At 38.1% G+C, this 12,994-nt stretch overlaps 1 protein-coding gene across 1 annotated transcript; it reads left to right on the top strand.

Annotated features, from left to right (window-relative positions):
• The first annotated feature begins 3,237 nt into the window (after window positions 1–3,237).
• LOC138869761 (uncharacterized) lies at window positions 3,238–7,915 on the top strand. The gene is made up of 2 exons (XM_070147424.1): window positions 3,238–3,785; window positions 7,750–7,915. The coding sequence occupies exons 1-2, from the start codon at window positions 3,238–3,240 to the stop codon at window positions 7,913–7,915; spliced, it is 714 nt and encodes a 237-aa protein (XP_070003525.1).
• The last annotated feature ends 5,079 nt before the right edge of the window (window positions 7,916–12,994 follow it).

Here is a 12,994-nt window from a genome sequence, read left to right as displayed (position 1 = left end):
TATCATTATAGAACAAAGAAGGGCATAGAAAAAAACAAAAAAAAACTCTCATTCTCAGCAAAGAAGTACCTCATGTTACCATAAATTGCCATAAGCTTCACTATAATGTGATTATCCACTAATATAGGAGATCTTGAGTCGAGATCATGTAGGACTTTATAAGGTTATAATGTAGATTTACGGACGAGTATGATATATATGGATAAGAGTGATTTATGTCCCTTATAGGCACTATATTTATAGCACAACGAACTACCGTTTAAAATAATCAACCTCCCCTCTTTCTCTTTTTTTCCTTCTTTTTTTTCAACGTTTCTCCTTTTGGTTCCCTTTCATATTATTTATTTTCTTGAAACTGGATTTCAAGAGCAACACTTTTTTTCACATGAAAATATTTTAGCTTAAATCAGTAAGCACAACAATCACCCTTATCGCCTCTTTCTTCAATAATTATTCTTCTCACTTATATTTTTCATCTAATTTAACTTTTTAAGTGCCGGAAAGGGAATGTATTAAAATAAATATCATAAAAATAGGCTACGGGTTAAAGTTTGGCTAAAACTAAGATAATTTATTTAGGCTCAACGGGGTTAACTAAGGATAGAAATAATCAACGAAGGTAAATTTTGGCCATAGTTTAACACGGACGACCTACTTTCATTTTTCAACTCAAAAATCTTCCTATGAGTTCGCCTCAAACCACACTCAAGGCAAGTTCAAGATTTTTAAAATAAACATGAGAACTAGACAATATATAATGACCACACAATGCACTTGGGATCAACAAACACTGTGATTTTAATAAATAATAAACAAATATAAGTTTAAGAAAGGTAGTTATATAACCCATGAATGGTACTCAATTAAATTCGTCTTTCCTAAGTCTCAATCTTTTATAGAGAAAACAAGTATTTAGCCAACTTATTTACTAGTTAAAAAAAATTTAAGAAGTGTTCGGTTCAAAATATTACGACCATGGCAAAGAACCGAACAAGAAATCCATGGAGATACGTAAATAAAGTTATGTACCACTAGCATATATAAAAAGAAATACTAATATATACATATAAAATCATTTATATATTAAAACACATTTATCTACCAAATTGCCAGATGTATTTGGCTTTATTTTTGCTCCATTCTATTTTTTCTCTTTTCTATTTCAGTTACCTTCAAAAACAAAGACAATAAATAGTTAGTGCTTTATGCACTTATTAGTTTAATGATAAAATATAATAAAAATAAACAAAAGATATCTATATTAAAATGCAAATTTGTTTTCATTTTAATTGTTCAACAGTTGTCTCAACAAAAACTTTCACAATTTTGAGCCAACAATCTGCATTTACCTACGTTCCACCTATTTACATTCTTCTAATACCAAGATAACCAAGCAGCTTGTAACGATCTGGCCGGTCGTTTTGAGAAATCAAGTTCTGTTCGGCGACATAAGGTCTAGAACATCTTCATAATATGAGTATCAACTTACGTGCATGGTTGAATTCTGTTAACGGATGATTCAGAGTCAAATTGGAAGAAGGAATCTAGTTTTAGAGGTTTAAGCGGTGAGAATTTAACTGAAATTTGACTTTTGAGTAAACGGCCCTGGAATGAGTTTAGGGTGATCTCAACAACTTTGTATGATGATTTTGTACTTAGGCGCACGTCCGGATTCAGATTTAGAGGTCCGTAGGATAATTTGAGGCGTTTCAGCGAAAGTTGGAAAAGTTGAAGTTTGGAAAATAGAGAAGTTTGATCCATAATTGACTTTTGTGATATTGGGGTCAGAATGTAATTCTGAGAGTTGGAGCAGCTACGTTATATCATTTTGGAGTTGTCTACAAAATTTGGTGTCATTCCGGGTTGATTTGATAGGTTTCGGTGCGAGTGTTGGAAGTTGAAAGATTTGAAAGCTCCTAAGTTCGATTCATGGTGTGATTCGTCGTTTCGGCGTTTAATGTGATTTGAGACCTCGAGCGAGTCTGTGTTAGGTTATGAATTGTTTGTGTGTTTAGACGGGGTCCCAGGGGCCTCGTGTGTGTTTCGGGTGGGCTATAGGTCATTTTCCCCTAATTTTGGACTGCTGATATCTGTCAGTTGGTTTTCTCCTTCGCGTTCGCGTCTGCTTCTCCCTGTTGGCAAAGAGTAATCTTGGAGGAGGAATTTATTGTTCTTCGTGTTCGTTTAACCTCTCGCATTCACGAAAGTTTGCCTTTCTCCTTCGTCGCGTCAAGTTCGTGTAGTAGAACTAAGAGCTGGGGGCGGGTGGCTATCTCTTCTTTGTGTTCGTGTCACTCTCCCCACGTTCGCGAAAGCTTCTGTTCCTTACTCTCCGCGTTCGTGTCCCTTAGCTCGCGTTCGCGATGGGATTTTCTTGGCAAATTTAATTTTCTTTTTCGCGAACACGATTGTACTTCCGCGTTCACGATGCACAAATACCTGGGCTGGCAGAATATATTCCCAAATCGAGGGTTACACCATTTTCATCATATCTTAACTTGTGGAGCTCGATATTGAGCGATTCTTTGAGGGTTTTTCTAGCAAAATGATCGGGTAAGTGTTCTCACCTAGAATCTAACATATTTCATGATTTTATCTTCATTTTCATCATTTAATTTATGTTTTGAGTTGAGGAAAAATGTTGGTTTTGAAAGAAAATTTCTAAAATGAAAAATCGTGATTTGAGGGACCAAAAATTCGATAATATTTGTAAGGCTGCGCTCGTATCATAATGGGTATTCAGTTTTTGTAAAATTTGTCGGGTTCCGAGGTGCGGGCCCGGGGGTCGACTTTTGGATCGATTTTTGGATTTTGTTAAAAAATGAGACTTTATGACCCAGAATAGTTTCTTATGTATTTTATTTGTGCTTTGAAGTTAATTTGATTAGATTTGAGCCGTCCGGAGGTCTTTTCACCCGAGAAGTGCATTATTGAATATCGGTATGTCGTCTTTGAGGTTAGTATCTTGCCTAACCTTGTGTGGGGGACTTTCCCTTAGGATTTGAGTCTTCTATGTTAATTGTCGTCTTTGAGGTTGTACGCGAGGTGACGAGTGCATGATCGGACTTATTTGTGGAAAATTCCGGGTGAGATACTCGCGACGCAGCATAGGCTCTTGGTGATTGACGTGGGTATTATGTTAAAGAGGAGGAAAAGGTCTACTCGAGGAAGACCAGGGATCAGGTGGGGAGCCTTAACTAAGGATAAAGCTCAAGAGCTGGAGGGGGGTTGTTGGCTATGGGAGCCTGGAGGAGTAGTGGTAATGTGAGCACTAGGAGGTTAGTGATATCAGACTGTATAAGGGAGGCTGTGAGAGAGGTGTTAGGGGTCGCAACGGGTGTCTCTGGTGGGCACAAAGGAGATTGGTGGTGGAATGAAATGGTCCAAGGTAAAGTGGAAGTTAAGAAGGCGGCGTACCTGAAGTTAGTGGGGAGCATAGGTGAGGAGGAGAGGCGAGCGTGCATGAAGAGTTATAAAGTAGCCAGGAAGGAAGTTAAGCTGCCAGTCACGGAGGCTAAGACCACGGCGTATGGTCGTATGTATAAGGAACTGGTGGAAAAAGGCAGGGAGAAGAAGTTATTCCGGCTGGCCAAGTTGAGAGAGAGGAAGGCTCGGGATTTGGACCAAGTGAGATGCATCAAGGACGAAGATGGTAGATTATTGATGGAAGATGCCCAGATTAAGAGGAGATGTCAGACGTACTTTGAGAAACTCCTGAACAAAGAAGGGGATCGAGATATTGCGCTAGGCAATTTTGAGCATTCCGAGAGTCACCGTGACTCGCGGTATTGCAGACGTATCACAGTTGAGGAGGTCATGAGAGCTATGTGTAATATGAGTAGGGGTAGAGCGACTGGGCCAGACGAGAGTCTGGTAAAATTTTGGAAGTGTGTGAGGAGAGCAGGTTTGGAGTGGTTGACTGGGTTGTTTAATGTTATTTTTAAGGAGAAGAAGATGCCAGATGAGTGTAGGTGGAGTACGATAGTTCCATTGTATAAAAACAAAGGTGATATCCAGAGTTGTAACAATTATAGGGTTTGTCGCGCCCCCTTTTTTCCCTCCGCGGAGAGAAGTCCAGGTTTCGACATTCATTGGGGGAAATAACTCATTTCCTTTTGGGAATTGGGTATTTGAAGAGTCGCCACCTAACAGATTATGGTGCGTTAAGGCACCAGAGCGGCTAACTCTTGGATTGGTTTGCATTACTAGAGATTTAGCGTAAGGGATCAAAATAACGTTGAGGGGAAGGTGTTAGGCACCCTCTCGGTCCACAACAGTGGGTCCCAACCAAACTTATACTTATGAACTAGTCCATTAACAAATAAATAGTTTTAAACACATAATTACAAATAAGAGCAGGTTTTGGACATTACATGACTCAAATAATGAGACGAAGGAAAGGCTTAAAAAAATTGTATACATATGGAAAGTGAAGGGAATTCGGGAAGGAGGGGTCCTAGGTTGGTTAGCCTACAAGATCACCCCACACCATGTCCGGTAAATACTCCTCAATGAGGGGCTACACGTGACATTAGCGCGTAGTCATTATATTTGGTTCTACCCAAGTCCCTCCCCTTGGTCATAGCCTAAAATGTTCTAGTAACCGTGACAATGTCCTATGCATGCACTACCCGTCCCTTCCTCGTGGACCTGGAGGTATTTTGGGACCTCTAAATCTGGGCAGTTCTAGACAACCCCTAAGGTGTTTGAAAAGGAAAAAATTCTAGGTGACAGGTAAGAACACATAAGACTTAACAGATAAATGCAGAAAGAAGCAATTAAGAGGCCCAGGTTTACCTCCACTAGTAATACACATAAGCAGCACGTCTCAAACACAAACAAGAGCAGTTTTTATTAGAGAAAAGACTTAAACAGGATATCTAAGTGGATATCGATGAACAGAAATATGCAACTTTATTTTTTATAAACTCGACAGTAAGGTCCTAATTAGTTTGCCTACTGATTTTAAACCTGTAAGTCGTTAAGCAGTAAACACAAACGAAAATAGTTCTCCAGTTTTTATTAGATTGATTACCTAAGGCTTGCCTAGGCGTAGGATAATGCACAACAGTTACCAGAATTATTAAAACAGTTTAGAAGTTATTTTACCTAAAGCATGTTTTTCTAAGTATTGAAGAGATACAGGAATTATGGCCAGTTTTACTTAAACAGGATAAATGTGACATTATTTTTACATCTTTCATAGCCAGTAGTTTAAACTAGGTGTGGCTGAGCGAGTATGAACGAGATCCTAAAATAAGGTGTCTAACATGCACATATAAAATGTAGAATGATTTTAGGATTTGCAGAATTCCTAAAGCATGATTTCTAAATGCCCAGAAATTTACAGCATGATTTCAGGATGTGCAGGAGAAACAATTTTATGTTAATGCTGTTATTTAACCAAAAGCAGGATTTCTAAGTGATAAAAATAATGTCAAATGAGATGCTGAAACAGTAAACCTAAGAACATGATATCTAATGCATGACATGCTTGGAATGTATTGGTCCTAAACATGAATTCTAATGCACATATAGAAAATGTAAACCTAAGGTATGGTTTCTACCCATTGATATTGATAACATATATGACTACCCTCCCCTTTTCACTAGCCAACCCCAATATTCATTTATAATAATTATTACAAACCATTATTGAAATGAATTACATAAGTAGAAAAAGAAAATAAGAAGTTACACTATAGAGAGCCCGAAAACAGGCCCAGATTTCCAGAACGTCAAATGGCCAGATGTTTCATAGCCTTTCTCATATCCAGGTGTGTCAGAGTTCCTTAAGGACCTCAAGAATACCGGGCAGTGCTCACACCCAGATTTCACAACCATAATCAAGTAGGTGCAGTATGGAAGAGCCAACTCCAATGCATTAGAGTTCAGAGGGATCTCATAGGGATCCCTAAGCAGTCACACATTGGAGGGGCAGAACTTAAGGACCTAAGAGTAGAGTGAGAGTGCTTGACATAGTTTTGAAAAGGTTTTAGTAGGAAAGTAGTGTGAAAAGAGACTTAGTTGAAATAGTTTTGTAAATAAGAGAGTTGTGTAGTAAAACAACTTTTGAAAACAGTTGTGTAATTAAACAAATAGCTGGTCAGTCAAACAAGTTCAATAATACTTAGAGAACAAACCTTCAAACAGGGTCAATTGAGGGTTGGGGACAAATAGAGCGTGTATGGTGAACACATAACAGGCAGAAGTCCTTTGCACTTGGTGCAGGTAGTAAGACATAGATTCAGAAGTGTTAATTAGAACACAGTTACAGAACCAGAGAGGCTTTAAGGAGATTCATAGGGGGGGTTGGGAGATAGTAGAGTATATGATTTTATACTAAACATGGTTGAGCATTATATTAAGACAACTTGGGATAATAGCCCAATAGGTGCATACTAGAACTAGTCAACAGTATACAAGTATTAAGCAAAGTAAAGTCAAGTTATGCTGACCCTAAAGAGGTAAGACTTGGCTAGCATAATTAGATGAAGCAAAAGAGATTAATTACATGTTGAACAACAAAACCATAGGTATAAACAAATCAGGAACATGATGAACTGAAGTAGTAAAAGAAATATATTGTTTTTGGGACTTGAATTGAAATCAGAGCATACCCGTATAGAGATAGTAAACACAAAGTGAAGAATAAGAGAGCACAATAATTAGCCTTGGCTTGCAGCCGGCTAATTCAGAATAGTAGCAAGTAACAAAGAAAGAAAGCAAAAAGCTTTTTGAGTGTGAGAGAATTTTTGAACCAATGTGTTTGTGTGCCTTTGTTAATGAGAGAGCCTATGTATATATAGTTGAATCTAGGTAGAATAATAAGGTAAGAATCAAAGTCATGAAGTAATTATAGAACTAGGTATCAATTAGTATAAAATCAGTATAAGTACTCCCTTAATTAAGGGAGCTAACTTCAAACGATAAAGACAAATAAGGAGGGAGATCACATAAGACTGGAATATAACACATAAGGAAATAATTTCAGCATAGTGCAAGTATAGAACATGTAATTAAGGCTAAGTAGATAATATTCCAATTAAGGAAATAACATAAGAATCAGTTGACAACATGGTCGACCATAAAATAAGACAAGAAAAATAACTTAGAGGTTGAAAATCAGTAGAGAATATCACAAAAGATTAGTGAAGGGTATCAATCACAGGGAATCAAGGATTCCAATGGACAATAGTACTGATTTAGTGGAAATTACAATAAATCTCTATGAACAAACGGAATAAATACATAATAGGCAAGAAGAGGCAAAAAAAATCAGAAACCCTAATAGCACAGTAGGGTAAAAATCACACAAAATCAGGGATTCGCATATAACATAGTACTGATTAGAGGAATTAACAGAATAAACATAATATAGGTGGAAGAAGCAAAAATCAGAAAGCCTAATGAGCATAATAGGGTAAAATCACAGAAACTCATAACGTTCATGAGAAACAAGCACGCATACAGATTAAACGAATAAATCATCAAATACAGACTCAGAACCCACGATTAACACCAAGAACTAAGGTTTTCAACATGATAAATCAGATAAAAGGGAAAAACTCAAATAACCGTTTAAACATAGTAAGTATCATAGAACAATACCAAAAAATCATAGGGAAAGTCATTTTGAGAAGGGGTTAAGAAACCCTAGTTTGAAGATGAAAAGATATTTTTGAAAAATCGGAGAGATTCTTAAGAAAATAGTAAAGATAACTCAGACAACTCTTAGATCTGTTACAGATCTAAGAAGTCAAGAGCTAAAATTAGGGTTTCAGAGAGAGATAACCCAGATATAGAGAGATTCCAGCTTAGAAGCCATGGATCTAGCCGAAAAAAGAAAAATCTTACTCGGACAGGCCAAGGGTGGCTTGAGAATGGCCAGAATCAGACCATAGGTGCAAGTTGAACAGCCGCTGGTCCCTTGAGGACCATGGGGTAGCAATAATCCAGCATAGGGGGAGCCATGTAGGCTAGGGGTGGTGGTGGAACCACCATTGTGACCAACGAGCCAACGACTGGTGAGAGGAGAGTAGGGTTTAGCAGAGAGAGAGCTTGAGAGAGATGAAAGTATGTAATGACGTAAAGAAAGAGAGAAATGTGAAAATAGGGGGGGGGGAGGGTAGGTCTTTAGGGTTAATTAAGGTAAAAGAAGATCTGGTCCATTGATCAAAATCGATCAACTGTCCAGATTAAACAAGACGTTGGGTCGGGTGGGATTAATGTATTGGGCTTGGTATTTGGGTTGTTTTAATTGGGTTTGGGGTCTGGTTTAATTAGGCTAATTATGAAATAATTTGGTTTAAATAGGGCCATGAATAATAAATTATATCAAAAAATACTTTTAAAATCATTTGTAATGTCATTTTGTAATTATTTATTGGAAATAAAATGTTGGGTAAATTAATAAAAATATTGAAAAATTATGAAAAAATACCAATTGCTATTAATAAATGATTTTGAAGGTATATATGCAATTTAAAAATATTTTGGGGATAAATTGGGTATCAAAAGGGGTATCAAATTACTGAGTCATACCATGAAAATGTGGGAGAGGGTGGTTGAAGTGAGGGTGATGATGACATTGTCTGTATCCGATAACCAGTTCGGGTTCATGCTGGATCGTTCAACCACGAAAGCTATACACCTTGTTAGGTGGTTGGTGGAACTATACAGAGAGAGAAAGAAGGATCTGCACATGGTGTTTATTGACCTAGAGAAAGCGTATGACAAGGTTCCTAGAGAAGTTCTCTGGAGATGCTTGGAGGCAAAAGGTCTGTCGGTCCTTTACATTATGGCGATAAAGGACATGTATGCTGGGGCAAAGACTCGAGTTAGGACAGTAGGAGGAGATTCTGATCATTTTCCGGTGGAAATGGGATTACACCAAGGTTCTGTCCTCAGTCCATTTTTGTTCGCCCTGGTTCTGGACGCGTTAACACACCATATTCAAAGGGAGGTTCCATGGTGCATGCTATTCTCCGATGATATAGTTCTGATTGATGAGTCGCGAGCCGGTGTTAACAATAGGCTGGAGGTTTGGAGACAGGCTCTTGAGTTTAAGGGTTTCAAGCTGAGCAGGACGAAGACGGAATACCTGAAGTGTAAGTTCAGCTCTGAGCCGGGGGGAAGGGACGTAGATGTGAGGTTTGAATCACATGTGATCCCAAGTAGAGGCATCTTCAAGTACCTTGGGTCGTTATCTAGGGGGATGGGAGATCGATGAGGATGTTACACATTGTATTGGTGTAGGATGGATGAAGTGGAGGTTAGCTTCTGGAGTCTTGTGTGATAAGAGAGTGCTACCGTTACTCAAAGATAAGTTCTATACAGCGGTTGTTAGATCGGCCATGATGTATGGGGCTGAGTGTTGGCCTATAAAGAACTCACATATCCAGAAGATGAAAACAGTGGAAATGAGGATGCTGAGGTATATGTGTGGGCACACTAGAATGGATAAGATTAGGAATGATGATTTTTGGGAGAAGGTGCATGTGGCTCCCATTGATGATAAGATGCGGGAAGCGAGACTCAGATGGTTCGGGCATGTTCAGAGGAGAAGCCCAGATACACCAGTGATGAGATGTGAGCAGTTGGTTGTGGAGGGCACGAGAAGAGGTAGAGGGCGGCCTAAGAAGTATTGGGGAGAGGTTATCAGGCAGGATATGACGAGACTTCAGATTTTCGAGGACATGACACTGGATAGGGAGATGTGGAGGTCGAGTATTAGGGTTGTAGGTTAAGAGGTAGTTTGAGTCTTTCCTTACTTTGTACCATTGCGAGACCAGTCTGGTAGGGTTTTTGTCTAAGATAGTTAGTGGCAATATTGTGTCTTACTATTTCACTTTTCAGCGTAGGAACTATTTACTAGCTATCGCTTTTACTTTGCATCTTTCTTCTGAATTTCATGTTGTTCCTGTTTTTCATATGATTTCTTTGCTAATACTAATATTGTCTTCTTTTTGTCTTTTTGTTTTCTTGAGCCGATGGTCTTTCGAAAACAGCCTCTCTTCTCCTTCGAGGTAGGGTAAGGTCTGCATACACACTACCCTCCCCAGACCCCAGTAGTAGGATTTTACTAGGTTGTTGTTGTTATTGGCCTTTTAGGGTTCTTAGGTCTTTATATTCTCTGTGTATGAATGTGTTCTTGACGTGACTGAGTTTCTTATTTATTAGTTTTACCTCTACATGCTTAATTAGAATTAATTGATTCATGATTCACTCTTATTGCCTAATCGACTCCTATTTGACTTAATTGAAGAATTTTGATCACGCCTAACTATGCCTTATGAAAAGGACACGTGGATGTTGCAAATATAATCTGAGTATTTCTCCTAGAGTTGAACCCACAAGGAATTAACCTACCAATTACTCTTATCAGACTTACTAAATTCTACGTAATCAACTTCCCTAACGTTTTGAATAATAGTTGAGGATATTTTTACTAACTATGACGAACTACAATTATGTAAGTAAAGACTAACTATAATTAAGTTGTAAACAATTAAGAGAAGGATCTAAGGCAGTGATTTCCCCTATTGATGGAATCCCTTCTAGTTATGTTTCACATAATTCACCTAATCGTCTTTATCAATCATGAGCACTCTTATTACAAAAAATCTGTCCCGAGTAATCACGATAATTTACTAGACGCACTCTCCCGAGTTACACTAGCTGACTTTGTTTATTATAGCTCACTTTAGATTGCACCCAAGACTTCGTTATCCCTAATCCCACCTTTAAACCCGCAGTTATAGATCCCTCTTATACTTTTGGAGTGATGTTGTTCAACAACTACCTAAATATGCACTCTCTCCCGAGTTATGCACACTAAATAGGCCCAGCTAATGGAGGATCCTATCAATTAACTACAACAAGAACATAGTTGAACAAATAGAGATTAAACCAGGCACACTATATTAATATAACAAGAAGTTCATCCTTCAATAGGTTCCATCAAAACCCTAGACTAAATATTTAGCTACTCATAATCGTGTTCATAATTTCCCGAATAAATTGCATAATTAAATTACAAAGAAAAGATGAAGGAATGAAGAATTTGATGCCATTCTCCTCCGGAAATTGCTCCAAACATTTTCTCCCTTCCGCAATAGCCTCCCTAGGTCTAAGATATGTCAAAAGTCTTCAAAATATCGTTTTTACATGTATTTATACCAAGTAGGGTCGGGCCCAGACGAAAAAAAACCTTTTTACGCGAACTAGGATTGGCTCTGTAGAATTTGCACAGCCTCGCCGCAGGCTGCGCCGCACCATGCAACGCGGTAGTGCATTTTATCTGCAGCCTCATATTTTTGATTCAAGCTCAACTTTACACTTCTACGCCGTGCCTTGCGGCGCAGCATTGCAATTTTCTCAGAGTGAACTTTTTTCGTCCTCTTTTAACATCCAGACTTGGTACACGACCTCCAAACACGATCCCGGCTTAATGCATTGGGCTTTTACTCAGACTTCAAAGCTCCAAATCGATCAATTTAGCTCCAAATTAACTTTTTAGCTCCGGATCGCTTCCTGCAAGGCATAAAACACGTACTAAGTGTAATTCACTGTCATTTGAGCTCAAACTCACATAAAAATGCAATCATTGGAATGTAATACCATGGCTAAAACACGAGTTTCTAGCCTAACATCAACACCCTACGCTTAGACAATTGCTCGTCCTCGAGCATTTGAACTACACTGCACCTAGGGACAACCGTTCATCAAACAACCTCCCTGCTACACCATGCCAAGAATAATTAAAGTGGATTGAGCACCTTATCATAACATCCCACCCTCAAGCTTCGACTCAAAAGTACCATGCATTAGTCACTCGCCCACTTACTCTAACATAGAGGTCAATGACATTACCTCTCTTTCCTGAATCAAGTGCCCTCATACAACAAAAAGAGAGTAGTCCCACACAATAAAATTTAAGAATATTTAGGAACTCAACATAGAAAGAATTCACTCACTCTCAGAAATAACATTCATATGCCACAAAAGATGCACCATAGGCTTGCCCGTAGTGTACTACTCTACTAATTGAGTTCATTCAGTCTAAGATCAAGTGGGACTTTAATTGGTTGTAATGTAGGCTACGGGACGGGTAGGATACATTTAGGTATAAGAGTGACTACACCTTCCTAAGCACTTTAATACATATACTTTAACCTTCAAACCCCACTTACGTCAAACCAAAACTCCACTTTCACATCAATCTAGATTAACTCCCTACATCTTTAAGCACAATTACATCCGGAGCCACCACTATCAAAGAATATATATATATATATATATATATATATATATATATATATATATATATATATATATATCATTTTTCTTCTTCTTTTTCTTTTCTTTCTTTTTCAATTCAAGTGGCTCTTACTTTTCCCTTTTTTTTTCAACACAATGCACATTTCTCCTTATTTCATTAGTTCCACTCAAAAGCCCAACCAACCACCCCACACTTTAACTTTTATAAAGTTCATAACAATTCAAGTGTTCATGAGAGGTGAAAAGGTTCAAATATATGGTCAATTAAAACAATTGGGTAAGGCTTGTAATGTGGTTGCCAAAGAAACAAGATTATCGGCTCAAGGGGGTTAACTACGATACATCTCAATTAGGTGGGTAAAATATGTATATATATGGCTCAACAAAGAAATGCATATATCACTTCCAAGACTGAACAAAACTACTATTTCGCTTTGCAAACACACGAGGCAAGTTCTAGGCATCAAATGCAACGTACAGAATATCACAAAACCTTACACACATATGGCACATAACTCACTCAGGATTGGACTAATCAAGACACTCTTAGTCAAAGCAGTTAAGCACAGTTTTTATCATACGATTTAAGGCACTTATTCAAGAGTCAAGAATTGAGCCTAGGTGTCACAACTAAGTCCCTTACCACTCTCAAGGCATATGCAATCAAGGGAAATTGCTCTTTCAACTTAGCTTCCTAACTAATGATTCTTAA

The sequence above is a fragment of the Nicotiana sylvestris genome, chromosome 5, assembly GCF_000393655.2.
Source record: "Nicotiana sylvestris chromosome 5, ASM39365v2, whole genome shotgun sequence".
Classification (NCBI taxonomy): domain Eukaryota; kingdom Viridiplantae; phylum Streptophyta; class Magnoliopsida; order Solanales; family Solanaceae; genus Nicotiana; species Nicotiana sylvestris.
The sequence above is the reverse complement of the archived record's forward strand: the minus strand, read 5'-3'. Positions and strand labels throughout refer to the sequence as shown.